Source organism: Coccidioides immitis, assembly GCF_000149335.2.
Source record: "Coccidioides immitis RS genomic scaffold supercont3.1, whole genome shotgun sequence".
Lineage (NCBI taxonomy): Eukaryota > Fungi > Ascomycota > Eurotiomycetes > Onygenales > Onygenaceae > Coccidioides > Coccidioides immitis.
Window position 1 is genome coordinate 8,064,273 of NW_004504310.1, and position 26,388 is coordinate 8,090,660.

Here is a 26,388-nt window from a genome sequence, read left to right on the forward strand (position 1 = left end):
TACCTGTAGCCATAAGGGAAATGCCAAGAAGTTAGGCTACTCCAACATCTTCGATATCTCCTAAACTGTGGCATCCATTAACGGCTTGGCCATGATTAGCCGCCGGGGTGGCCAAATTCCAGCGCTATTCCGTACACATCGATAGTAAAGACTCTGTGTGTGTGATCACTAGTGTAGGCTATATCGCTCACTTGGATTCTTGGTCCTGATACGGCCAGAGCTTAGAGAATAGCTCTCTTTCTTCCTCGTCCTTCGCCAGGCCGACGAATATATCCTTGAACTTCTGACAATTGATCTTCGCCGCCTCTTAATCCTCCTGGTCCACCATCCCATCTACCGGAAGAACCCCCTGGTCTTGAAATAGTTTGAGCATAGTTCCGATCCCAGCGATTTTTTCATCCTCTTTCGCGTGAAGAGCTACTTCATCCCGTGTAAAGTCAATCGGACACTTTGTCGTCTCAGCAGGCCGTAGTCTGTCCCACAGGGCTGCAATAGCAATCAAACTCTGACACAAAAAGAAGAGATCACTATTCTCCCAGACTCCAGTCACGAGCCTCGTTGGCTTGCGTTTGAGTTGGATGTCTCTCTGCTGCCCCACTAACCTTCCAGTGGTAAGGAGCGCGTCTATAAACTATTGCTTCGTAATATTTGTGGATCGTTCCGTTCTCTAGGTCTTGATCGACCCGTGTTTGCTCTTCCATGCTCAGGGTATTGAAATTGCCCGGCCTTGATGGGACCACCCAAGCTTCTCGAACTGGGCCGCCGTGCCTGAACATCCTAGGTACGCAGGACTGGTAAAACAGTGGCGCGATACTAGTGCTCTGCCAGTCAACTATGCTGGTAACCTTACACGTTGTTGGGTCGACGAAAATGTTGTCTAGATGTAGATCGGGGTGCCAGAGGACATTTGCGGCGGCTTCAGGTTCACTAGGTACCAAATAAGGGGTAGCTTCCAGGTATTTTGAGAGAAGGGCAAGAGCCTGGTCAGGGAGCTCAGGATCTTTGAGAGATACATAGTAGTTCATTCAAGGAGACGCGTGTTCTTTGACCCACGCCATTTCATTTTTTCCCCATAGCTCTGGCGTAATTCTCAGGTCGTCGCCCTGCATGACATTGGTGAATAAGTAGATACATGTTGTTTTATAGACAAAACTTATACTTACAAGGTCCTCTATCCAATCCCATATCTTCTCGGCCACTACACCAAAAGGTCCGCGCTTGAAAGAGGCCCGATAGCGTACCGGTCTAGGCAAGCTGACTGCCCGGATGGCTCAACTAGCAGGGTGTCATTCTCTTCTCGAAAGGAATTTGGTAAATCCTCCTTGAAATAAAGACAGCCATGTTTGGAGAATTTAATAGTTGTAAGTGCGTGTTCAATATCAGCAATTTGCTCAATCACACACAGTTTGGATTCCCGAGGCCACTGGTGCCATATACTCCCTAACCTCGTACCAGGGGCTTTCTCCTCAATAATGTACTCGGCTCCAACTGGGTTCGCTGGATCACACGACCATGCGAAAGCCCGAGGGACTGGCAGGTTTACAACTTCACCGAGCTAATAACATGTGGTCAGATCGTTAGCTTGATTTAAACAGGTGACTGACAAATTCCCTTGTGGCGACTTCTGATGCTGTCACATATCGGGCAGGACCGGCATTGGGGTTTGGAAGTTTTGCAAACACTTCCTTGCCATTGTCATTGTCAAAAGGAGAGCCTTATTATGGAGCCCTTCAACGCATTTTAACACCTTTGTACCTATAGGATGGCTTAGTACGCGTCACATTCGCCGTAAACAAAAAAGAATAAATTGGTACTGACAGCTCTGTGCGCCATCATCAGCAGCATTAACAGCAATGTCAAGAAGTTTTTGAAGGTTAAAACTTATAATGGCGCGAAAGTTCCCTCTCCGCTAAAACTCAAAATCAAGAATATGAAACCAGAATCAGAAACTTACAGTCATCGGTGACAACTGTATCTGAAAATGTCCTCTTCTGTAGCCTGTTCCTCTGACAAGAAGTGAGAAATGTATACAAAGGGCGTGTGAAAGGGTATTAGTACATGACCTACCAGTTCCATCCGGCTTTTCGAGATACAATCCTGGAGTTCGAATTCGCGCATCCCTGCCCCGAGAGAAGAGAATTGAAAAGCATCTTATTCTTTGCCTGTGTAGTGGCAATGTATAACTATTCAATTGGATAATTCGTTGAGAAGATTTCCTGAACATCGCTGTGGACATGACAAGGAGAAGAGTTTGTCGGTTGGGGGGTTCGTATGCTCTCCTCTGGCTGCTCGTAAGCGCTCTCCGAACCTGGGGAAAGTTCCCATTGGTAGGCTCCACAACCAAGCCGGCCGGAATGAAAGTTAACCACTCCGTACTCCGTAGTGGGTGCCAATCTCTATTTGGTTGGACATCATCATTTTATACACTACAACTGATCGAGCATGATGTCAAAGTTTTGAACCGCCCGACAAGTTAATCACCATGACCAACCACTCTCGACGAACTTGCAAACGCTGTTCGTACCAATGTCGATAAGCTCCTCAGAGTCCTACTGTAGTGTGTGAATGGCTCATTAATGGACTTTAGTACAGTACAAAGACTTTGAGGATATCAAAAATTAGCTAGAAACAACACAAGCCGCAGAGGGGAGGGAAGATAGGAATGCAAAGAGGGGGAAAAAAAGGAAGAAGAAGGGAAAAAAGAAAACAAGATTCCACACGTTCTGCTATCTGTCAAAGCTCTTATGCAGTGGGATCCAACCTTGTACACTTCCCAAATGCAAATTTTACTTCTGTCTTTGCATCTACCTTCACTTCCTGATTCGCAATTATTTCAATGCAATGCGCAATATTCCGCATCGAAACCACCTCATCCTGCACCCATACATTTCTTTCACCTTTTCTCACACGCTCTGTTGTTTTGAGAAGCCGCTGCCAATTATATAAGCAGCTTGTGACGTGAAACTTCTCCCACGTATATGCCACCATGCTGTCCAAGCTCTGTAGCTTATCCTGTCGTATTGGCAATGTGCCGTTGGCATCTGACCACCATGGGAAAGATTCTGAGCCACCAAGCGGAGCCAAGGTGGGGTTTGCAGATTGTGAAGCACGAGCGAGGTCAGGATCGTAGCAGAGAGGTGGGATCCACGCGGCGGCTGAGACATCGAATTGGCAATTGCGGGATAGTGCCTCTAGGCGTGTGCTGCCACAGCTTATCACTGGGGAATTTGGGTCTGCGAAGCGGCGATAGTACGTCGAGCCCGACATGGAGGATAGTGAGCGCGTAGAGTTGTCAGAATTGAGGCGAGAAACCTTTGATACGATGGCGACAATGGCTCCTATGATGAGAACCGTGGCGCTGATCACACCACAGATAATGCGACCTGCATTTGGAGAACCCGATCGGTGAGTAGTGATTTGATTCCGAGGGGTTGAGCTGGGCGGCCTTTTCTGAGCTGGGCGGTCCCTTGTCTGTGTTGGAGTGGGTTCTTCGAGGACAATTCCAAGCATGGGCTCAGCATTCGCCCCTCCCGACTGTTGGCTACTCATTGTGAGCAAATTAGTCCAGAGTTTGAAAATGGAGAAAGAAGAAAGAAGAAAGGAACAGGAAACACGAGGACCAAAGAGTTCTCAGCGTTCGAGGATCTAAAGTCGAGCATTTGGCTGCTTCTTGGTATAAGCACGACTTGCTGGTAGAGCCTTGTAACCCACAGCCTCAAAGCACAACACCCCCTGCTTCCCAGAATACTAGGGAGAGACGGCATGGGTGGTGGGGAAGCCCTTATCACTGCTTGTGTGACGGAGGCTGCGCAATCTCATCAAAGACCGACTTGTATGCAAGCGGCACCGGTATCTTGATGGACCTAGATTGTATTGGAGTTCTGAATAATTGCAGAAACAGGAGAGCTGCATCTAAATCTATTTCAGGACAAAATCCCGTGTTGTACAAAGTACTCCGTACAGCGCAGCGTTTTAGATGAAGGCTGTGCAGTCCACACCGTATACTGATCTGCTTCGGCGCAACGTTCCTGGACACAGGAGAGGCTCCTGTCCAGTGTCTCACAAGGGTTAAGTAGTTAGTTAACTAAGTCGGTCGGGGGCTAGACCAGATCTTGGCGGGCGGCCCCGGCGGGTACCTCACCCTGTCGAAAACAAACTCTCGAATTATCCCTACTCCGTACGGAGTACAACCACGGGGATATAACTTTGTTCTTCCAATGAGTTTTTAGCTAGTTACTCAGCAAGCCTCAAGGTATCAATTGATACCAAGAACTTATGGCGAGCGGCTCATCCACCCCACAGGTGACCATTCAGCCCTTTTCAAGCCTACAGCCAGGCAACTCAAATTGTCAATGTTTTGGAGGAATATTGTGAGAATCTGCTGGGAAAGGGTAGAGTGCCAAACTGAACCATGGTAAAGGCACCCATGGAGAGCATGAAGACTTGCTTGGTAAACTTTGGCAGGATTGGTACCTTGGTTTCTTCGTGTTTCCCTATAAATCATGTGTCTTTCCCATCGACTGGATTTAATCCCCAGCCAGTGATGTTCAGCCAATCCTTCGAATGCCACGCCTGTCCCAGATTCCTTAACATTATGAAATCATCATCTGTGGTACATGGTCACAAAAAAGCACACCGTGCTCTGAGGGACGAGCTCAAACACGGTCATTTCCAATCATCTCCTTTGTACTGAGTATATAGAATAATGACCGGGAGCTGGGACAGCAAGAATGACAAGATCAAATCAATCAAACCCCGGCCGGCGACTTGCCAGACGGTCGTTTACTGGATTATTTACATTCTGAAATCTGCTTCCAGATTTCCACGTGGAAACCTATAGAAAGATTATGGTTCGGCTTTTAAACTATTTGAGGCAAGGGTCAAAGCCAGTTTCGCACTAAAGAATTGTTTCGGAGTTTGTTTGAACCACTCCGTAACTATCTTCCTAAATACATTCATCGAAGGGGACAAGCCAGAACCAGTGTGCTCTGCTCCCTGAACCCCACTAAGTTCATTTGAAATTGGAACCAAGACCTGGAATCAACTCTGGTCAGCTATTCATCACCGTGCGGGATGTAACTATGGGGTGCCGCAGTTGGCATGTCATTATCCTTGGCTAGCCATTGTGTTAAATGTTCTTATTTTCTGATTCCCTTGTTTTGTGGAGTGAAGAGCAAGCTCGAGGACATCTTCACACCTAATTTGAAGACTCCAACAGCTCCAAGCTCATGGCAGTCTCGTAAGGCTGAATACCAATGTAACTACTCCGTAGTTATAGTGATCTTAACTAAGTAGGTACTCTAACTATACAAACCTCAAAGCATGCTGCTCTGGTGGGAGACTGGTTAGTGGTAGTTAACGAACTCCTCCCCCCAGTTGAGCTTGATTGCTGCGAAGCCAGGGGAAGATGATTCTCGTCGATGGAAAAGCCAACTCAATTTGGCTGGCGGGCCAATGATAGAAGCAGCTTTTGTGGGGTTGAGCTTAGCTTGTGGTTTCCGCTCGTTTCTGTTCCTTTCTGTGATCGCGAGAATTTGACTTTCCAGTCAAAGTGGTCATTTGCCCGGCGTCGTACATAAGATCCCTCCCGTCCCCCACCACCTCCGGCTAAGTATCGTGAGCAATAAAGTCGAACGTCTTCCCGGCACGAGAGGTTCCGCCTGATCTCGACCGTTGCGCTCGAAAAAGGCCACAACCGCTATCACACGAGTATTGTTTCCCGGTACGCTGATCGCGAACGAGATTTCTCTTCTTTTCTTTTCTTTTCTTTTCTTTCCTACCCGCCTGTCGAGATGTCGGAGAAAGAAGTCGATGGCATTGAGCCGGTGCGGGTGGATTCGGTTGGGTCGGCGGATAGGGAGTACTATGGAGTTCCTACCATGTCGACGGAAAAGCTCTTTGAAAACGCGAAGTCAGCAACTGATAAGGAACACAAGATGACCTTACTCCAAGGTATCAAGCTCTATCCGAAGGCCGTTGGGTGGAGCATCCTCATTTCAACGTGCATCGTCATGGAGGGCTACGACATCAGCCTGGTCGGCAACTTTTATGCTTTTCCCCAGTTCAACCGGAAGTACGGAGTGCAATTGCCAGATGGGACCTACCAGGTTCCAGCACCGGTATGTTATGCTTTGCCTATTGCCCTCGTTTTATGGTCCTCGCCGTTTTGTCTTTACTTGATAATCTAGAGAACACAGATGGCCAACATTTCGTTTCATTTCAGTGGCAAGCCGGTCTCAGCAACGGTGCGGCTGTCGGCGAGATCTTCGGGCTGTTCCTTAATGGCTGGGCGTCGGAACGCTTTGGTTACCGCAAAACCATCATCTCGTGTCTTGTTTTCCTAACCGCCTTTATATCGCTCTTTTTTACTGCGCAGAACGTACAGACCCTACTTGCGGCTGAGATCTTGTGCGGGATTCCATGGGGCGTCTTCCAAACCCTTACTATTACATATGCATCCGAAGTCTGTCCTGTCGCATTACGGGGATATCTCACAACGTACGTCAATTTCTGCTGGGGCCTTGGGCAGCTCATTGGTATCGGAGTGATCAAATCTATGCTTAACCGAAACGACGAGTGGGCATATCGGATTCCGTATGGTCTTCAATGGATGTGGCCGCTTCCCCTTTGCATTGGAATAGCGCTGGCTCCTGAATCACCCTGGTGGCTTGTCCGGAAGGGCCGAGTTAAGGATGCAAAGCGGTCCCTCCTACGCCTAACTAGCTTGAACCGGGAAACTGACTTCAACGCGGACGAAACGATTGCCATGATGGTGCACACAACGGCATTGGAAGAGAAAATAACGGCGGGAGCCAGCTACTGGGACTGTTTCAAGGGTATCGATTTGCGCCGCACTGAGATTGTCTGCATGGTGTGGGCTATCCAGAACCTGAGCGGCAATTCATTCTCAAACTACTCCACGTACTTCCTTCAGCAGGCTGGCTTGGAGACCAGACACGCATATTCTTTTGCTATGGGCCAGTATGCCATCAACATGGTCGGAGTCTTCGGGGCCTGGTTTTTAATGACTCTTGGCGTGGGCCGTAGATCGCTTTATCTTTATGGTCTCTGCGGTCTCTGTAGCATGCTCCTTATCATGGGTTTCCTTGGACTTGTCCCGGAGGCGCACCGAGACCAAGGATCCCTAGCTACCGGCAGCATGATGATAATTTGGGCCTTGTTCTACCAACTCTCCGTTGGAACCGTTTGCTACTCACTCGTTTCGGAACTTTCCACGAGACGACTGCAGATCAAGACCGTCGTGCTGGGTCGAAACGTGTACAATATCGTGGCCATCATCTGCAACGTGCTGACTCCGTACATGCTTAACCCTAGCGCCTGGGGCTGGGGTAACTATGCTGGCTTCTTCTGGGGCGGTAGCTGCTTCCTCTGCATCATCTATACTTACTTCCGGATTCCGGAACCCCAAGGTAGGTCGTTCGCTGAGTTGGATCTCCTGTTTGAGCGCGGGGTAAGCGCGAGGAAATTTGCATCCACACACGTCAATGTCTTTGAGGAAGAGGTTGACGCCGACGTTATTGAGAACTATAAGAAAAAAGAACAGAACCGTGAGGCGCAAGCGGCATGATCATTCATGTTTCCCGCCCGCAATCTATCCCATCAGGGGACGGATGCTACCAGCAGTCTGGAGCTTTGCGAATAGCAATCTATCAGTGATAGTCTTTTATGTCTGTACATGACTTGCTCTAATATGCTCAGGTTGTTGTGATGTATATAAAGTCTTCAACGACGATATCTTTGAAATCATTAGCCTCCCATCTCAGATGAAAATGTTGATGCTGAGCTATCAGCTACCCATTTCAGTGCAAGATTCCTGGTTCACAAGCCAAACTTAAAATTTAGCGAGCATTGATGTGCACTACACACTACCTCTCTCCCCTCCCCGTCTTAGCCCATTTCAGGCAGGACATATGATTGTTATGACGGATTTCACCAAGATGCAAGAAGTTGGTCTGGGATCTCAGAACTGGTACTAGCCCACCTATCGGATTGTTCCGGAGATCTGATCAGGGATGAAACGTCAAGTGACGATCCTCCTTTCATGGACAGCCGAGTCCTAGGCTTGGTATGACGGTGCGGGGAAGAACGGCAGATCTGTTACTCCGTATCGTCAGCCCTACTCTGACGTTAGGACTGACAAGGGTAGATGACGTAGGCTAGGAGACACACCCTCGCTCCCCGAATTGATTAGGAGAGGATGCCCGTTTTGTAGGCGGAATCGTCCCCGTCGAAGCAGGTATGTAGCGTGGTCCGTACCAGAAGCACAACAGCGTCTGTGGCGTTAGGCTCGGAGCTTGTCTCACAGCCACACGTCGGTGCGCCGGGTAGATCGCGCTAGTCCAATTCGGTCGAAGAACCGATGGCTTGGCTCTCAGCCACACCAGTGACGATCGCCGGACAGCGTCAGCCACATAAAGAGCGCCGGGGAGGGAAACACTCTTTTGAAACAATCGTTTTCGCCACGGATCGATGCTGTTCTTGCTATCACTGTAGTTTGTGAAGAGTAATATTGATTCTCTATGCGCTAATTCCGTGTCGTCCGTCAGGTATGCTTTCCTGAATGTTTCAACCGAAGAAACCCCCTACTAATTCGATCACATCCAAGCGGTTCAGCGATCGAGTTTCCCCGCGGTGCAGAACGCTCCTAATTACCCCTGGTCTATTTACGTCAATCGCGAACCGTTAAACCACACTCTCCCGGTGGTTGCAGATATATAGAGTACGCTTGGAGTTCCTGCGATGAGTTTGAAGGGAATACAGAAGAGCTTTGCACGAGCTCCTCAGACCTTCAAGGCCAGGTTCAACCTCGGCGAGAATACAAAGGACCCTGTATATATAGACGCCGAGCGGAGGTTTCAAGAACTCGAGAAGGAGACAAAGAAACTGCACGATGAGTCGAAAAAGTATTTCGACGCAATTACTGGTATTCCGAACCTTCCGCCTGTTTTTTTCTTTTTCAACCCCCACCCCCGCTTAGGCGCTCAAATTGCTGTAGCCTGGCTGATTGTTCTTGTTTACTAATGTGAAAGCTGGGACTTTATAGGCATGTTAAACCACCAGATCGAGTTCTCCAAAGCTATTGCCGAACTGTATAAGCCTATTTCCGGGCGAGCTTCCGATCCGACTACGCTAGTACCCGAGGGGAACCCGGAGGGCATCCAAGCTTGTGAGGAATACGAGTCCATCGTGAGGGAGCTATTGACAACGTTGCAACCCGAGCTCGAGTTGATCGAATCTCGAATCATCAGTCCCGCCGACCAGCTGCTGGAGATCATCAAGGTCATTCGGAAGGTTGCCGTGAAGCGACAGCATAAACAGCTGGATTATGACCGTCATCGCGCCTCATTAAAAAAGCTCCAGGACAAGAAGGATAAATCGTTAAAAGATGAAAAGGCGCTCTATAGGGCAGAGAATGATGTCGAGCAGGCGACGCAAGAATTCAATTATTACAACGACCTCTTGAAAGACGAGCTACCGAAGCTATTTGCGTTGGAGGCGGAGTTTATCAAGCCCCTTTTCCAGTCATTTTATTATATGCAGCTCAATGTCTTTTACACACTTCATGAGAAGATGCAAGGGTTGAACATTGGTTACTTCGACCTCACGTCGGATGTGGAGGAGGCATACGAGAGGAAACGGGGGGACGTCAAAGAGCGTACTGAGCAGTTATCAATAGTCCATTTCAAAACCACAGGCGGCCGACGGCCGGGCTCAAAATTCACACCCGGCGGCGGAAAGGATAAGCTAGCTGCGGAGTCAAAAACATACCCTTCCCGACGAACCGCGAGCGGATCAGAAAATCCTCCTCCTCCATACTCTGCGCATACTACATCCCCCCTAATCGGAAGCTCCGCATCGGGTACCTTTGGGAACGGCACCCTTGCTGCTGCCGCGAAAGCGAAGCCTGCTCCACCACCACCAAGGCCCAAGCCAGCTAAATTCGCGGCCGCGCAAGTCGAGACTGTGACGGCGCTGTATGACTATGAAGCACAGGCAGTGGGAGACTTGAGTTTCATCACAGGAGATGTCATTGAAATTGTGTCCAGGACGAATAACGAGAATGAGTGGTGGACGGGAAGAATAAACGGAAAGGTTGGACAATTTCCTGGTATGTCTTAACATCGTTTACCCGCCCCGTTGAGTGCATTTGTGTGACAGGTAAAGGCTAACTATTGCGTTAGGAAATTATGTTAGACTCAACAATTGAGGATGTTAAACTTATCCGTTGACAATTATCACATATCTTGGGGATCCGACTACATTTACATGCGACTACATAGCTTCTATTTTATCAAGGCCATATCAATATGGATAGGTATACATGTTTTGGCGCTATATCCAAAGGACGCTGTTTTACATTCTCTTGAACCACTGATCTTTCCTTCCGTACTGTAGGGTAACTACTACGTATTGAAATAGTTGGCAGCGGTAACCGCTCACAAAGGAGAAAATCTGACGCTGAGTAGAAAGAAACATGCGAGGCTTCTCCCATGATGTCTACTTGGGGAATGGAGGGCCTCATAGAATTCCCTGCCCGTAGCGCTGAAAATGAGAGGGTAGGAGTTGATGCGATTTGAACCCTTCTTTTTTTTTTTTTTTTTTTTTTTTTTTTTGGATTCCGGGAATTATTTGACTTCGCGTATGATCTTGGTCGTCGAATTGACCCCTGGCGCTATAATGTGAACCCTTGACTCGAATGTATCGGAATGTCTTCGAAACAACCCTCCCGAGCGGCATCTTGCAACTTCAATTTTCCTCGTCTTCCAGGCCCAGCGCCAACTACCAGTGGACTCGATAGATATTCGATGTGCATGGCAGTTAACTAACTACCATTTGTTGCGCTCAAATGTGTCCCGCGCGAAATCTTGACCGCTTTTGTCACCCCCACTTTGACACCGAGTCGACGAGTTGACTACTCCGGATCCCACTGAGAAACTCAACTTTACGCTCATGTCGTCTCTATCTCCATTTCCGTCTTATCCCATTCTCCTTCCTTCTGGGGTTTGATGCCGCAAGTGAAGCCTAAGTAACTAACCGTCAAGGACCGTTTGGCTGACCGGGGTGTTGGGGGGAGGATGCGTCGCAAATCGCCAGTTGTCAGCGGCTGGGGATTTTCCCTCGCTTGCCCTGCAGCTGCATCCTTGGGCCCTGTCGGCTGTCCTGTTTTCCAGAAACCCCATGCCGCACCAATGAATATCCACGCTGAACTGTTGACCTGCTCCATTGAGTATGGCGTGCACTTTCAGCCCCAGGAGACGGGAGTTGGGTTGGCCGCCAATCCTTTCTCCCGACAGTGGAACCCATGCAGAACTTCCCAGAGGACTCCCCGCGGAGGCGATGTAACACGGACAGGTTCATGCAATGGTAAATTAACCAAGGTCCAGAGTACCGAGTGCTCGATATATATATGAATGTGCTCTCTCATAGAGCCCATTTCTTCCGGACGTACGTTTTTCAATTGCTCTGCTTCTGCGGCACTATGAAGTCCGCTCTACTCCTGGCGTTGACCGTGGCGGCCAACGCGGCAGCCAGCCCGCGCGTGACGGATCCTGAGACCCAGGTCACTTACGAAGGGATATCGAGGAATGGTCTCGATGTCTTTCTGAACATCCCATATGGCCAGGACACGAGCGGCGAGCACAGGTTCAAGCCCCCTCGGCCATATGTGCCCGAGGAAGGATCGACGATCATGGCCAGATCATTCGGGCCCGCCTGTCCCCAGGAGACCGGCAATCCAAACTTTCCCTTGACGTTGTCAAATATCTTCGATATCTCTGAAGACTGCCTTAATTTGAATATTGTTCGACCCCCGGGCTTGTCGTCCGACTCCAAGTTACCCGTTATGATTTACATCCACGGAGGCAAGCAGTTTTATGCCGAGTTGGTTGGGTGGGAATGTTGACTAACTTGCCTATCAGGTAGTTTCTGGACTGGCTCAAATGCCGACCTCTCCTACGAACCGGATGGAATGATTCTGGAGTCTATGAAAAATGAGATGCCCATCATTCATGTCTCGATCAATTACCGCTTGGGATGTACGTTTATCAGAACAGCATGACTTCAGCAAAAACGGTGTGATGCTAATATATATACAACAGTGTTCGGGTTCGCCATCTCAGATGCTCTTAGAGAGGAAAAGTCGACCAACGCCGGTCTAAGGGACCAGCGACTGGCTTTCGAGTGGGTTCGCGACAACATCGAGGTTTTTGGAGGGGATCCATCGAAAGTTACAATATTCGGCCAATCTTCCGGAGGTACAAACCTGGCGATGTTTCATTTTCTTCCTTTTTCTGGCGGTTGCTGACATCGACTTAGGCCTTGCGGTTGGCCTCCACACCATGGCATATGGTGGCACAAAGCCGGTACCGTTCCAACAGGGCATTTGTCAGAGCCAGGCTCTCGAACCCGGAATTACCGGTGACTTCACTATCAATGAAATGAAGCTGGTCGCCGGCGCCACTGGCTGCAATACCACCGATCTGCACTCCCCAGAAACCATTGCTTGTCTGCGTGACTTTGACACGGAGCCCCTATTGAATAAGTCTATCGAGGTCCACGTGGCCGACATCTCCAACAATATTGGAGACTCCTGGCTGCCGACGGTAGACGGTGATTTTCTACCAGATGCACCGTCAACTCTCGTTTCCGAAGGTCGCTTCGCGAAAGTGAGGACAATGATTGGATGGACCGAGGAAGATGTCACGTATTACACACCCCAGGAAATTTATACGGAAGAGGATACATTCAACTTTGTCTCCAGCTATCTCCCTGCGATGACGGATGACTCGGTCAAGTCATTACTTGAGCTTTATCCGAGCTCCGATTTCTCTGACGATCCAACGGCTAACCGCACTGCGCAGTTCTACCGTTCGGCCAGAATGTTCAGAGATATCATCATGACATGCATGCCAATCTGGTATGGAGAGAATTTGGCGCGGAAAGATATCGACGTTTACTTGTATGACTTCAACCAGACTCTTGTCGCCCCAATCCTGGCTGCGATAGGCAGCCCCGGCCTCGGTGCGATCCACACATCTGAGTTCGCATACGTATTTGGCAACATTTCTCACTATGACATTCCCGGATACCCTTTCGACCCGGTCGACTCTGACCGCCGTCTTGCGATCGAAGCTTCACGGTCTTGGTCATCCTTCGCCAGTGTCGGCCGTCCGTCCGTTCGGGGAAAGGAGACTTTGAAAGGATGGGAAAAAGCATTCGCGAGAGGTAACAACACGAGTATTTATGTGGCTGGAGGCCCGTCGGCAGGTTTATCGCCGTGGGATGGCCGTCGGGCAAAGCCAGCTATCCGCGCACAGAAACTTCGCGAGCGGTGCATGTTCTTGAACTCCCCGGAAATCAGAGAGCAGATGCAGTTTTAAGAAAGCATCTTTTTCAGTACACTGTCGTGTCACTTGCTCAAGCCGCCAGGCGAATGACTCGGGTTAGCGTACCTATAGATGTGACAGGTCAAATGATTCTCACGATGTGATAAGGGCGGTGCATGTGTGTACGTATGTATGTATATAGTTAAATTTGAGACCGGTTTTTGCACAAGAGAGGAGAACGTCTGCATTTTTGACTGGACGCGCCCCTGGTGGGCACGAAACTAGTTCGGTTAATTTGTACGAGGGCTTCAGCAATCGGAGAGTTTGAATGCCTAGAATGCAGGGCATCTTCCGCTGAAATGCTGATTCGCAGCAGGAGACCCATGTCACTCCGGAGAGGGGCGGGGGGCAGCAAGTACATACAGCCCAGAAAGCAGCATTGTCCGAACAGATTACAATGTATGACATTGAGATACAGCCGGCTTACCATGTAAAGCGCATTGTCACTTTGTTTCGCCCCATGTTTCCCTTTTTGATTTTGTAATGTTTCTCTTGCCATTAAAGCTTTTGGGATCCAAGGAGCGGAGCATTGTGCTCTTCCGAAAGGGATGTAAAACTCGAGCCCTATATCTACGCCCCTTGATCCCGTTTTCTGTTGCTACAGATTGCGACCACTGCCAGGTCGTCTTGCTTTGGCCCATATTTTTAGATGATTGGGAGGTGGTGAATCTGCTGGAATGCCGGTGGTCAGCTGGCCTATACTACAGTAGACTTGTTTCTCTGGTAAAATGTTGCCTGTGGTTGTGGTGGGGGTGATAAAAGAGAATAGTCTCACCTCTGCTCAGTGTGCCATTTCACTCTTCCTCATTTGCCAATGCATTGGCGCTGCAGCCCTCCAAGGTATCTGCATTTCTTCAGCAATTCTTGACCACATTTCTTTTTGAATCTGAATCTGCACATTAGCAACTACTATTAGGATGCTGATGATATACTGTATATCAAGGAGATCTCTCTGGTCGGACACTGATGCTGGCTGTAGGCCTGCTGTCCAGCAGCTGCTCTCAAACTGCTGCCAAAGACCTACAACGCCACAGGCTGGTTGTGAGAGGCCAACCACAGCATAACATCCCCCAAGAGCGGTGTTTTTGTAGCAGTTGATAGTCCTGGTTGAAAATTAAACAGCAAACGGCCCCAGATGGCAGGAAACAATTCACCAGACTACAAAGCTCTTTTCTTCAGAGAAATCGAGCGCACACATCTTACAACCTTTGACAAATATCTTCAAACCTGTCATGATTCATCGTCTCGGTCATTAAGGGTTGCACAGGCACCCCGCTCTACAAAGGCTTCGTCGACAATGCCCACGGGAAAACTTTGCCCTACACGGCTTCGTCTTTGGACGGGCTGCCCAGCAAGGCAGCAAGACGTGTACGATACCGTTCGCAATTACTTCCGCGCATCTGAGGCAGATGCACCGCGGATATTTTCACCTATTATCGTATTGGAGGGCCTTGGGGTGTTTGTTTCATCGCCGGCTACTAGCCAGCGAAAAGGGCCTCGAAAGTTACGAGCGATTCGGCGTGCAAGACCATGTGCATGATGTGATTGCGGAGCTGTGTAAAATCCCAAATGCTCGAAGCGAATTCTCGCTGGGAGATGGGATCCAGTTCGAAAATCACGCAAATACCTTGGATAAGCTTGATTCAGATATATCGGGTGCAAAAGCCAGCCTACTCCCGATCAGTTCTGCGTCCATCGCCTGGATAATAGCACTAACACTCTGATCACCACAGGGGAGCTTAAGCCTCCCCACAAGCTCCCAGTGGAATATATTCGGGTAGGGCTCCGCCCAATGGAATTCTGGGAGGAGGTCGTTCAACGGGAAGCAGTTCCAACTGACCCCGCTGAGAAATTAAAATATAATGCTGAACAGTTAACTGGAGCAGTTTTGGCCCAAGAATATCATGTGATGATCCATGAAGGCCTCGACTATTCCTATATAATAAATGGTTTCGCCCTTATCCTTCTTCATGTGCGCCATGATGATCCCGCGACGTTTACTTCTATCTCTGCGAACCCAATATGGAAGTCGATACTGGAGATGAGCAGGCTTTGCAGGAGCCGAAGACAGCTATCGCTCGGGTCTTGTGCCTACGTCTAATGAGTTCTCCTTTGCGTCCTCGGGATATTCAGTAGCGCAACGATGCAATTCAGCAGCTGCACGTGTGGGAAATAGATTTCGACTATGCCCGAGCTCAAATCCCGGAGGAGGAGCTTTAGGAAACCCCCCCCAGGCTCAGAATATTTTCCATCTTCCCCTTTGACGGCGAGCTCGTACGCGGTCCTAGGCAGGCTGTGCACCTGAGGCAACCGCATACGACTCAGAACCCACTGATTCATCGGACACCGACTTGAACCAAGCACCACCCAGACGCAAGCGGAACCTCAGCCAGATCACACTCATCCCCTCCCACTCAGCAACCGCCACGGTCAAGACACACCCACCGTAAGCAACAGAACCACCATGCAGAACAATTTTGCACACAAAAGTGTCTACTCGGCCTTAAACATAGCCGCATGCTAGATGGCCAATGCCCTAATGTGGAGCTTCACCGACGAGGCCGAGAGGGCAAGCATCATCTTATTACCGCAGATTGCCTGGTACAGCTGCTCAAGGAACAGCTGGATGAAAATCTTGATCACAAGTGCACATCATTTGGAGACTGTGGTGCATTTGGAGCACCGTTCAAAATCACCTGCGCTACATATGGCTATACAGTGGTTGGAAGGGGGACGACGTCCCTCCGCTGGAATGAGGTCTCTCGCGAAGCAGATGTATACCGCATCCTCAAAAAGGGCTCAGGGGTCTGCAGTCCCTGTGTTTCTTGGAGCGGTCGATCTGAGAATGGTCTACTTTCTACATGGGGGCGGACAGATACGCCACATGCTGCTCATGGCCTGGGGTGGTAAGGATACAACTAAGCTCGAGCACTCCGAGGCGTTGACTCGCGAGATCAGGAGGTCTAACAGAGAAATTCGAGCTTTGGGAGTTATACATAAGGACTTTCGTCATGGAAACGTTTTGTGGAATGATGAGCTACAACGGGCCCTAATCATTGACTTTCACCGCTCGGAGTTGGAGCGTCGACCGATAGAGAAGCGAGTGAAACTACGAAAGAGGTCACCGTACAAAGTCGATCTCCTGGCCCTTTGGATTGAAGAAGTTTCGAACTTTTAAACTGATACCAGCATATTTTTGTAGAATGAGCCTATACCCATGGAATCTCCTAACATCGTTTTCCGCCATCTATTATGTCATCTTTAATTTTATACCCCGAAATACCCAACAGGTGCCATCTATGCAATCCATGCATTCTCCTTTTGTATCAAATATACCAAAAAGAAGCAACGATCTAAACTTCTACCTTTTGCAACTCGGCGGGTAATGTTTGCACCTTCTCTCTGTATAGCTTCTCCGCCCGTTGCCAGACGGGGTGGGAGGTCCGGTTCTTGATCTCGAGCATGGACGGTAGGAGATCTGTGGAGAAGGCCTCGGATGACTCGGCTGGGAGAAGGCTTGGAAGGTGGTCGATTGCTGTTGAAAATCCGGATTTAGCCTCTTGCGTCTCCATTTTGGAGGAGAAAAGTAATGCAAATAGCATAAGCTTGAGCAGAAGCCACACTTACATATCACGCTGAGAGGAGGATTGGTGTAATTAAGCTGCAGGGTAGGTTTATCGAAAGTCTGTTGGGCAAGTCGATCAGCTGGAGTTTAGGAATAAATGAAAGTAGATGTACATACGGTGTTTACGTTGTAAATGGGCTAGAAAGCAAACAGTTAGCTCAAGGCCTGTATGAGTTACACAGATAATCAGGACTTACAATAGGATTGTTGGGATTAGTGGTATCACAGCTCTATAAATCCCGCTGGGTTAGCGCCCTTGCGCCCAAAATTGGCGGGAGGAGTACATACCACGTCACACACAACAGAGAGCTTACGATTCGGGCTCTTGAGACTCTCCTCATCGACAAATGAAGGGATCTTGCTAGTGAGATAAATGCAGTTGATGAAGCTGTCCGCCGTCAGCAATCCAGCACGTCTATTCTCCCACTGATAGCACATACATGTCGGATTCGACAATTTCGGTGAAAGGACCGCCCTTCGCCGTTTCTGCCATATCCCATCGGAGGATATCCTCGCAACCTGCCTTGACACATGCATCGACGGCTCCTCTATTGGACGTGTTAGTGCTATGCTTTTACTTCAAGCGATGTCCAAATGGGTCGGTTCACCTTCCGCAACGACCCAATGCACCGATAATCAGGACTCGTGGCTTGCGACCCGCAATCTTAGCTCCCCTTTCAATATCGGCACGGATCTGATTGACCATCTCATCCTCATTGACATAGTAACCTTTCCCGCCGGTGAATTCGTCGACACCTGGAAGTGGGGTGCCATCCGGGTGCTCGAGCTGCCAGGCCCAGGTCTTCAATGAAAGCGCAGCACCGGCAAAGCCAGCATGATAACCAAAAGCAGCTACTCTTCGACCCGAGTCATCCTGTAATATGGAGCGTTAGCCCTGCGGCCTTGCCAGAAAGCCCTCGTAGGCCGCGGCACCAGGAGCTCAAACCTGCAGAAATTCCAAATCATATAAAACACCCCCACCACGACTCCACCTTCCCAAAGCCTTCTCCCAACCTCCTTGGTTCTTGAAGCAATGGGCGAATGTGACGTGGTCGTGCACCAATGGGAAATCTTTGGTCTCATCAAGCTCCTTCAAACCCACGATGATTGAATCCTTGGGTGCATTAACCCAGCTTCCTTCGGCAACCAATTCGGCGCCAGCCTTCTCAAATTCCTCGTCCGGAAAAATTCGCTTGCGGAGAGCGGAGGTAGGTGACCGCTCGACCTTGATGTTGTAGCCGGCGTCGATAAGAGCACGAGTAGTTGACGGAGTGAGTGCAGATCTAGCTCGAGATTTGTTAGACTTGGGTGGTTTGGAATTGGAGGAGCATTAGGTGGGCCTCAATCGAGAAACCCAACGCAGTGATTCCCATCGTATGCTCGCCGAAAGACACGAGAAGTAAGATCATACCTGTGCTCGAGGATCTTGTCCTCCGCACGGAGGTGGAGAGTTGTCCCAGCCATTTCTGAATGCAATTGGTAAGCAATTGAGCAAAATAACTTCGTTCTGTGTCACTGAGCTGAAGCAGAGTGTCCAGAGAATATGTCTCGAGCAGTCCCCGTCAGAATCTCCTCTTGAAGAGGGGGAATCGCTGCGATGACTCAAACCCTTTATCGGCACTCCGTCCCTCACGTGATCTTCCCTTATCAAGGTTTCGCGCGAGAAATGAAGAGAGGGGGCTTTTTTTCCCTCTAACTACGGAGTATAACTAACACGTATCGCTCATCTGTATCCAGCCATGAATTGTCATAACTACTGATGCTCAAACAAGTGACTCTGAAACAGTTTGATTTGGAGTGATTTAGCATATCAGTGTCCCATCAAAAACAACAAGCATCAGCTATTGTGGAACGCATCAAGCACAAGCTCCTATCAGGCCCAAGTGAATTCAGTAACTTGATGGGTGCGCTTTTTTAACATGTATTGGTCAGAGGAGCCAGATCCTACCTCTTCGACTGGCTGCAGAACCCATTAGACCTCAAACTTGTTTGAAAGGAAACCACAGGGGAAAAGGCTGAGTTCCCAACTCCGCCGGCTTTTGAAAGAGCCATACAGAAATGTGCGAGGATCAAACTCCCCTGGTTCTTCTTACTTCCTCCGCCCGCCAGCTGACTATAGCTGGACTGGTTGGTTGGCAATGACTATTGATGGCTTGAAAAAAGAAGCTACAATCACCCCTGGAGAACAGTAGGAGAACTAGCGCCTTTTCCTCTTATTATCCCTACTTCCTGACTCCTTGTATTTCATGGCTGTTTGTGTCTTACCCTCTCTCTCCTTTTCACAGATGTGGTGTGGTCCATTGCTTTTCATGCTCGGTCAAGGCCTGGTAGCTGACAACCACCGCCGCACTCTTGCATACTGTCTCTTTCAACACCGACGGGATCACTGGGCCATCATGATCCGGGATCACTCACTGTTGGACCAGCACATGGATGGCAAGAATTACCTTCTTCGGAAATATTGGGAATGCCTTCCATCTTATACTGCCAGATGAATGAAGTACGCTGGGATCCCTCAAAATCTGAGTATACAGAGCCAGAGACACCCGGGCATTAAATTTCCCCCTCATTTTACACAGTATGCAACTGCTGACATTCCTCTTGGCTACGGTCGTGATCTTCATTCTCGGGCAAGTACGCGTGGTCCAGGCGTCCTGTGATCCGTCAAACCCATACACCGCACTTACATTCACATTGAAGGCCTTATATGAACTCAGCATGTCTTGCTACGACAAGACCACAGCCCAGAAAGTTTTGAAATGAATTCTTTGCCCGCCAGACCCGGCTCAGCGTCTTCCGTTGAGGAAAGGGAGAATAAACTTTTGATGTACAGCTCCTACGCCGGGGACAGAGTATTTGACTGGGCTGGGTTTGTTCCAGATAGAGGACGACGGAAGAAAGCAGACCTGAACCTAGGATTCTGAACTGCGGAATGTAATTCGGAGTGAGTGGAAGGATCTACCCGGTTACAAAGACTCAACCAGGACGACATATTTGCCTTCGGCACCCTCCTGTACAGCCTAGTTAACTCCGAAGAACCTTGTAAAGGTTCGACTGACGATGACGTTGTCAAGCTTTACGCCACAGGCGCATTTCCCAATACCTCATGATGGCCCGTGGGTAGCCTTATCTACAAATGCTGGTGCGGGGAATATTCCACTGCGTAGAAGCTGTTCATTTTTTTGTCCCTTTAACCTTGAGCTCCCTAATGGACCATATTATGGAAGTGGACTTTTCTACATTTTCTACCACTTTCAAGGCAAAATTAAAGGCAATTTGAGCGATCTCGGACCAGTGCGCCGGGAAGTTTGAAAGCTGTTATTGCATAGAGAGCATGATGTCACGCACGGGTTCTCATTGAAGGCGACAATGTTCCCGGGCCTTTAAACCAGGCAGTCAAGGTGCAACAGGCTTTGAGCTTGCAGGCTTATTTACACACCTATAATGCGACTTTAGCTGTGATTTTTTCAATCTCTTGATAGACTTATCCTTCAAAGGCAAGCGATAATGAGATATGGAACGCCATCTTTAATCTCATCGCTAATTTGCTGTGGGCGTCAACTCGACAAGATACCTCAAGAGACGTTGAGTTGCATCCAGCCATCGTTGGTGCTGCTCATGTTTGACCCCTTCTTGCGCCCGGATTACAAGGTCGCAGTTCACCAAGTGTATGGAAGACCTGGGGAGGAACTAAAGCCGTGCTGAGAAATTTTACTGGACGATCTGTGGACAGTGTGGTTCCACGAACAGCAATATTCGGATGGCAGAATCCTGGGGGGTGGTCTTTATGGGATGATGAATAAAATGTGATGTGCCTCCTTTGCAGGAGTCCGAAGCTGGATGATAGATGTTTGCACTGATCGGATCGCCGAAAATGGTGAGATTCCAGGTCAGATTAACGCTCTGCGAGTTATCTTCCCTAGACTGAGTTGAAAGCCGATCTTCTGATGTGTCAGATTACATACATTGAGAATGTGAATGTGCTGAAGGATCGTTGGGACAAACTTGTGAAAATGTTCCTTTTTAAACAGTTCTTTTGACTGATTTATTCATTTGAGATTTCCTCAAACAAAGCCATTTATGATCGCATTTGTCTTTCAGTTCCATAATTTGCAGCTGCGTTCAGGCAGAGGCCTGTCATGGAATCTGATCAAGAACTAGTTTGCCAGAAACCATATGCTCTGTTGGCCTGTTGCAGCTCCTTTCAAGAACTTGCTTCTATGAACTTGTTCAACATGGAAAGCTGGAGCCTAAAACCTATGGAACTTGGCACAAGAGTAACCAGAAGGTTTACAGTAACTATGGAGAACACGAAGGGAGAGGTGTTTAGTTCGCCAATGAGGATTACAGCTCTCCCCCCACCTCGCCCTTCCTCGCTCAGCTTCACTCCGCTTCACGCCCCTTCGCCCGAGCCTCAGGCCAAGCAAGCCAGATTAAAGCTGATCCTCATCCCAAACCTGGCCCTCGAGCTAAAAGGGTATTTTTGTCGAAACCATATGATATCTCTTTCTATGGCTTTTAGAGGTAGTTTCAAGAGGGTTAATTCATGTTATCAGGTGATATTATGTCTCCGACGCAGCCCAGGTTGTAGCTCTACGCCTTCAGTCTTGGTTCAATCAACGAAGCCAATATCCAGGCATATTGTGATACGACGCTGACTCAATAGCAAACCACCGTGGTTCTGTGTAGCGTAACTTCTTGCCGCGACATGCGGGGTCTTTAACCGCGTCATGCGAGTATGGTCGGCTGGATGTAGAGTAGGATCTTGCTTTGGAAAGAGATGGGAAGGAAGAGGATTTGGGCTGGGAGGACGCAGAAGCTGTAGCGAATGCGTCTGTCGAGATAGATCGCGTGTTTGTGTTTCCGGAATCGGATGTGGTTGTCAAGGAGGGCTGACTTAGCTGCTTGAGCCCCTTGAATCTGATGGTCGGGTCGAAATTAATCAGTACAATCACTTGTCTGGGATCGTCCGGTTGTGAAGCTTTTGTCAAGTAAACAATCATCCTTTCATCAGCGGCCGCTTCGATCCGCCCCGATGCCGTGTGCGGACAGAGGAGCTGGAGAAGCTCCTCTGGGGCGTCATCTGGTGGCCAGAACTTGATTCCACGAGACTTGTAACGCTCTTCAGACCATTTAACAGGCACACCACAGCCGTGGAAATATTCTGGGGGGTATAAGGAACCACGTTCGACTTCTTCGCCCTGTTCGTCGATAGGACACTTACGTTTTCGAGAGCCAATGCGGAGACGCAATCGATCTGCTTGTGCAGAGAATCCTTTTGTTGGCCGTGGGTCATTAACGAGGTCAACAAATGACGACGCGGAGTGGTTGTACGTCCAAAATTTGGTTTTCGATAGTGGAAAATCTTTTCGAGAATCCGAAGTTCTCTCTTCAAAAGTATATTCATCATGATATTGCCGTCGTACACGTTTCCGTGGAGGAACATAGTTGGGTTTACTAAAAGCGTCAAGCGTACGGGTCAATGGATCATCATTTGGTAGTTCAGCAGCGCGCCTATAACAAGGAAATCCAGGACTCGGAGGCTCATCTCCAGGAAGGGGAGAATTGGCAGTCACCGGGTCGAGATCATCGGCCTCCCATTCAGCCAGAGCACTTGGACGGTCGATCGGTTGCATATAAAACGTTCTGTAGTTTTCACTGCCGCCATTTCGCCATTCTCGCCGACATTCAACGATGGTGAGATTTCCGGTCTCTTCATCCGTTTTCAGGGACAGGTCGGTCCAGGAATCGTTCAGGGGCCCTTCTTGATGCTGGCGTCGCCAACATCGCCGCCATATGGGCTGTGTTGGTTGCGAGAGAGGAATACGCACACAGACGTAGAACGATGTCCAGTCGACCTCCTCTTCTTCGTGTGATGTCTGGTTGGAGACCACGTAGAGGTAGTCATCTCGTATTTCAAAACAGATAGTGGATCCGACCTCGGACCCTACGACATTTTCAAGCTGAAGAGGCCGTTTTGTGAGGTTACGGTCCTCAGGTAGGTACACTCCGTGAATTAGCCATTCCCTATAGTCAAAATGGTTATTTTGTACCTCTCCTGAATGTGTTCCGTAGTAAAGATATGACGCGTTGTTGCGTACGAAAAGCTCATCCGTTGAGTATAGTTGGCGCATGGTTCTGACGCGACTCATGCCCACTTCGGAGAAAGTTGGGCGCACATCAAAAGCGAGAAGCCAAGCAAGGCCAGCCCACTTGCATAAGCAAGAAGCAATGCCATCTGAATAATGAAGGAGGGTGATCTGGGGTCTTTCTCCGGGATCGTGGGGTTTTCGGCGGAGAACAACTTCAAAAAACGCCGCTCTGACGTCGATAACCTGCTCCGTGTCATCCGCATCACGGACGTTCAAAACCCGTAGCGTATCGCGATATTTGTAACAGAGTACACCTTGCTTGAATTGGAAACTCTCCGCGCAGGCGACAACGCTTGCAGAGTAAGGCTGAGCGTTGGCCACAGCCTCCCGGACGTCAAACGCCCGTCTTATGGCTTGGCAGTAGCTGATTTGCCCGCTTGCAGCCAACCTGCACTCAGCACTGTGGAACATAAACTTCTAGTAAGACGTGTCAGTGCTCAACATCTTTCCAGCCATGGGTGGGAGAGAGGGGGGGCCATCGGGCAGGGCATGCGGGGCGCCATCCCATAATCAGGCATACCTGAGCAGATTTTCGGGCTGTCATGTCATCCTTCAACAGCTCGTACATTTCCCTGTTGACGAGACTCAAGTTGACGTAGTCCTCGGGCCCCAGATAGGAGGCAATCTCATGCCAAATGTCGAAAGGAATGGAGTCGAATTTTTGAGTCATGACAGTCGAGCGGGAACCGAACAAGGGAAACAAGAGCACACAAATCGCAGATGTCCCTCCGTCTCTTTAGCCAAACGCCCAGGTATTAACCTAGAGCGAAGCAAGTCTTCTTGGATTTCGAACTTTTCAAGGGCGGGGGATGTGCTGCTGGGGACGTGTGAGGCCGAGAACAACAGATCATCATGGAAAAGGGTATTATTGATAAGAATTTAGAGTCACTCTTTCAATCCAGAGCTGCGCTTCACTTGTTCAAGACTTTCTTGATTCAAACCAAGCATCAATGCGCCGTCCTATGAGCTGAAGTCGTTGAGCAGTGCTGTGATGCTGGTGTTATGTATGGGCGAAACTGCCAGGTTCACTTCTTTGGCATTGCCTAAAATATATCTGTGTCGCAAATCAAAATTGAGGCTCAAGTTTGGGACAAAAGGAGTTTTCAATGAGTGAAACATCTGTTCCTTTTGTTGAATGGTAGCAAGAGGCAAATATGAGGCTTAAAACACACATGTGGCCAACAAAACTTAACTTGTTATCTCTCCTTCTTGGACTAGAACTACATGTACGGAGTATACGCTGAGCTTGCTAGTTCACGAGTTAGCGCCCCGATCTCAGTTACATGGTTTCAATCAAGGTTCAGCCGAAACTTCGACGTGATTGAGCGGCTTTTCAGTGTTCCCATGCTGATTGGCAGTGGAACTCAACAATTCCGGGGAACGACAAGGCTGCGAAGCCTGAAGCGACAAGCCGTCATTGGCCCGAGGGTCTCGATTGGTATGAAGACGGAAAAAGCAAAAGGCGACTGTCGATGACCTTTGTGCGGCTCTGCCTCAGGGATGGATTCTCACGATGCTGCAAATCACAGCCGAGACACCAAAGCTTCTGGCCCCTCATTGCCGCCAAGTCGTGCCACCCGACATTTCTTTTGGTCCCAACTCCAGCGAACCACCCGGGAGAGGGATCGGAGTGCACTAGCTCGTTGACGACTCCGTATGCCTGAAGTTACCAACTCGGTCGCTGGCCAAACGTTCCTTCGGCGAGCCACATGCTCGGTCTTGAGAAAGCGCTGGGATCATCTTCACTGTGTGGCTGAGTTTTGAGCTGTGGAATGCTGGCGGGCTCCGAGATAGGATGATCGCCGTCGCATGACCCCAGTGAAACTGGGACCATTAGGATGGCAGGCGACAAGGCCAAGGATACGTGGGAGATTACGTTGAGAGGGCGTAGATCAGTCCGACCGTTCCTGGCAGATTGTGAAACCTACTGCCCCATTCTCGTCGGCAGCAACGTATCAGGCTCCAGGGCAGCATCGGCCAAACAAAGAGCCTCCAAAAAATCCGGATGAGCCCCTCGAGCTTGGTAACTAGAGCACGAAGCTAATACGGGAAACTTCGTGCCACTATTCTTGCAACCCACAGAGTTGCCTGGACGCGAGTGTGATGGTGCGGGGACCTGCACGCTCTCCTTTCCTTTGAGGCTCAAGCAGGCCCCAAAGCTGGTCCGACACCATCGTTTCGGCACTAACTCCTTAGTTAACTAGTTGGTTGGCGGCTTCGATGGCACTTGGCCTGGTGCAATGAGTAATCATGACCACCACCCGCAGGCCCGGCAGGGATCTCGTGCCCTGGGAACTTTCGGTCGGTGAACGCTGCGGCTTCAAGATCTCGTCATGAAACGATTCCAGATCTCAAAACGCTGGCGGCATTGATTCTTGATTGGACAGACGAGCGTGGTGCATTACACCCTTGCATGGTTGTGCCGGCTAAAGAAGCTTGATTGTCCCGCTTACTACTTTTTACGAAAAATTTTTACGAACCGAGCCCCAAGGGGACACTCTTTTCGCTTGGCTGTATTCTCTCCTTTGGAGTCGACGTCCACAGCAAGCGCCGGCCGCGCCGGCCGTGGCTCTGAACTCAAGGGTATTGCCTGCTCATTTCATTCAGAGCCCCAGGAAGTCCAGACCACCCGTACGGCGTATCGCGTGGTCATTCTCACTCGGGGTTAACCCCTTCCAACCATCACCCAATGGAATCAGTGAGGGCCGTCGCTCCTGTCATGCGGGAATATAAAATGGCTGAACAAGCACGTGGCAAAGTCAAAGTGCTCACTGGTCATAAATCGCTTTACTTTTGAAAATGATACGGTTCTGCGACGGGACACCGAGAGGGAATTGGAAGTGATTCACGGGTGGTGATGTCTTCGCAGGGTAAGCTGACCTCTTCCGGCGGCTCAAGCGCATGGCATTCCCCCCCCCGGGCGGCGGGGGCGATGCGGAGGAACCCCTCATAATCGCGGCTCATCCTCCAAGAGAAGCCCGTGTACGAAAGGGATAGAACTTCCATTTTTGTTTCCCATGAGAAACCAGTTATTCTAGAGCCTTGTGCCCCGTGCTGATGCATTGAATGTCGGTCAACCCTCCTTGGCAGTGAGTGCTCACTGATTGGTGTTCATGCATTTTTGTTGCTTGCAAACGCTCCCGTCTGTCTGCGGTAATATAGTTCATGTACTCCGTACTCCGTATATGCTTGCTTTGTTGATCAT

At 49.4% G+C, this 26,388-nt stretch overlaps 10 protein-coding genes across 10 annotated transcripts; 5 read left to right on the forward strand and 5 right to left on the reverse strand.

Annotated features, from left to right (window-relative positions):
• Nucleotides 1-527: 527 nt before the first annotated feature.
• Nucleotides 528-1,025, reverse strand: CIMG_12901 (uncharacterized protein; the record flags this gene model as incomplete). The annotated part of the gene is made up of 1 exon (XM_001246351.1): nucleotides 528-1,025. One exon carries the CDS (start codon nucleotides 1,023-1,025, stop codon nucleotides 528-530), a length of 498 nt encoding a protein of 165 aa, XP_001246352.1.
• Nucleotides 1,026-1,198: 173 nt separating this feature from the next.
• CIMG_12902 (uncharacterized protein) lies at nucleotides 1,199-1,960 on the reverse strand (the record flags this gene model as incomplete). Its single annotated transcript, XM_004445931.1, has 4 exons — nucleotides 1,199-1,555; nucleotides 1,605-1,714; nucleotides 1,819-1,909; nucleotides 1,955-1,960. The coding sequence occupies 4 exons, from the start codon at nucleotides 1,958-1,960 to the stop codon at nucleotides 1,199-1,201; spliced, it is 564 nt and encodes a 187-aa protein (XP_004445988.1).
• A 782-nt stretch (nucleotides 1,961-2,742) lies between these two features.
• CIMG_00122 (uncharacterized protein) lies at nucleotides 2,743-3,549 on the reverse strand (the record flags this gene model as incomplete). Its single annotated transcript, XM_001246350.1, has 1 exon — nucleotides 2,743-3,549. One exon carries the CDS (start codon nucleotides 3,547-3,549, stop codon nucleotides 2,743-2,745), a length of 807 nt encoding a protein of 268 aa, XP_001246351.1.
• A 2,243-nt stretch (nucleotides 3,550-5,792) lies between these two features.
• Nucleotides 5,793-7,588, forward strand: CIMG_00121 (sugar porter (SP) family MFS transporter; the record flags this gene model as incomplete). The annotated part of the gene is made up of 2 exons (XM_001246349.1): nucleotides 5,793-6,119; nucleotides 6,224-7,588. The coding sequence occupies 2 exons, from the start codon at nucleotides 5,793-5,795 to the stop codon at nucleotides 7,586-7,588; spliced, it is 1,692 nt and encodes a 563-aa protein (XP_001246350.1).
• Nucleotides 7,589-8,003: 415 nt separating this feature from the next.
• CIMG_00119 (BAR adaptor protein) lies at nucleotides 8,004-10,140 on the forward strand (the record flags this gene model as incomplete). Its single annotated transcript, XM_001246347.2, has 3 exons — nucleotides 8,004-8,567; nucleotides 8,627-8,944; nucleotides 9,065-10,140. Exons 2-3 carry the CDS (start codon nucleotides 8,761-8,763, stop codon nucleotides 10,138-10,140), a joined length of 1,260 nt encoding a protein of 419 aa, XP_001246348.2. The 5' UTR covers nucleotides 8,004-8,567; nucleotides 8,627-8,760.
• Nucleotides 10,141-11,500: 1,360 nt separating this feature from the next.
• Nucleotides 11,501-13,823, forward strand: CIMG_00118 (uncharacterized protein; the record flags this gene model as incomplete). Its single annotated transcript, XM_001246346.2, has 4 exons — nucleotides 11,501-11,910; nucleotides 11,944-12,056; nucleotides 12,120-12,275; nucleotides 12,337-13,823. The coding sequence occupies 4 exons, from the start codon at nucleotides 11,501-11,503 to the stop codon at nucleotides 13,398-13,400; spliced, it is 1,743 nt and encodes a 580-aa protein (XP_001246347.2). The 3' UTR covers nucleotides 13,401-13,823.
• Nucleotides 13,824-14,541: 718 nt separating this feature from the next.
• CIMG_00117 (uncharacterized protein) lies at nucleotides 14,542-16,584 on the forward strand (the record flags this gene model as incomplete). Its single annotated transcript, XM_001246345.2, has 7 exons — nucleotides 14,542-14,844; nucleotides 14,900-15,062; nucleotides 15,140-15,378; nucleotides 15,543-15,569; nucleotides 15,695-15,852; nucleotides 15,920-16,312; nucleotides 16,365-16,584. The coding sequence occupies 7 exons, from the start codon at nucleotides 14,542-14,544 to the stop codon at nucleotides 16,582-16,584; spliced, it is 1,503 nt and encodes a 500-aa protein (XP_001246346.2).
• On the reverse strand, nucleotides 16,534-18,568 carry CIMG_00116 (saccharopine dehydrogenase). The gene is made up of 9 exons (XM_001246344.2): nucleotides 18,443-18,568; nucleotides 17,978-18,314; nucleotides 17,640-17,905; nucleotides 17,472-17,579; nucleotides 17,320-17,419; nucleotides 17,229-17,261; nucleotides 17,149-17,169; nucleotides 17,034-17,091; nucleotides 16,534-16,941 (listed from the first exon to the last, which is right to left on the reverse strand). Exons 1-9 carry the CDS (start codon nucleotides 18,493-18,495, stop codon nucleotides 16,760-16,762), a joined length of 1,158 nt encoding a protein of 385 aa, XP_001246345.1. The 5' UTR covers nucleotides 18,496-18,568; the 3' UTR covers nucleotides 16,534-16,759.
• A 2,481-nt stretch (nucleotides 18,569-21,049) lies between these two features.
• On the reverse strand, nucleotides 21,050-24,266 carry CIMG_00115 (F-box domain-containing protein). Its single transcript, XM_001246343.2, has 2 exons — nucleotides 23,704-24,266; nucleotides 21,050-23,600 (listed from the first exon to the last, which is right to left on the reverse strand). The coding sequence occupies exons 1-2, from the start codon at nucleotides 23,851-23,853 to the stop codon at nucleotides 21,648-21,650; spliced, it is 2,103 nt and encodes a 700-aa protein (XP_001246344.1). The 5' UTR covers nucleotides 23,854-24,266; the 3' UTR covers nucleotides 21,050-21,647.
• Nucleotides 24,267-24,337: 71 nt separating this feature from the next.
• Nucleotides 24,338-25,192, forward strand: CIMG_12903 (uncharacterized protein; the record flags this gene model as incomplete). Its single annotated transcript, XM_001246342.2, has 3 exons — nucleotides 24,338-24,409; nucleotides 24,542-24,837; nucleotides 25,021-25,192. The coding sequence occupies 3 exons, from the start codon at nucleotides 24,338-24,340 to the stop codon at nucleotides 25,190-25,192; spliced, it is 540 nt and encodes a 179-aa protein (XP_001246343.2).
• Nucleotides 25,193-26,388: the final 1,196 nt, after the last annotated feature.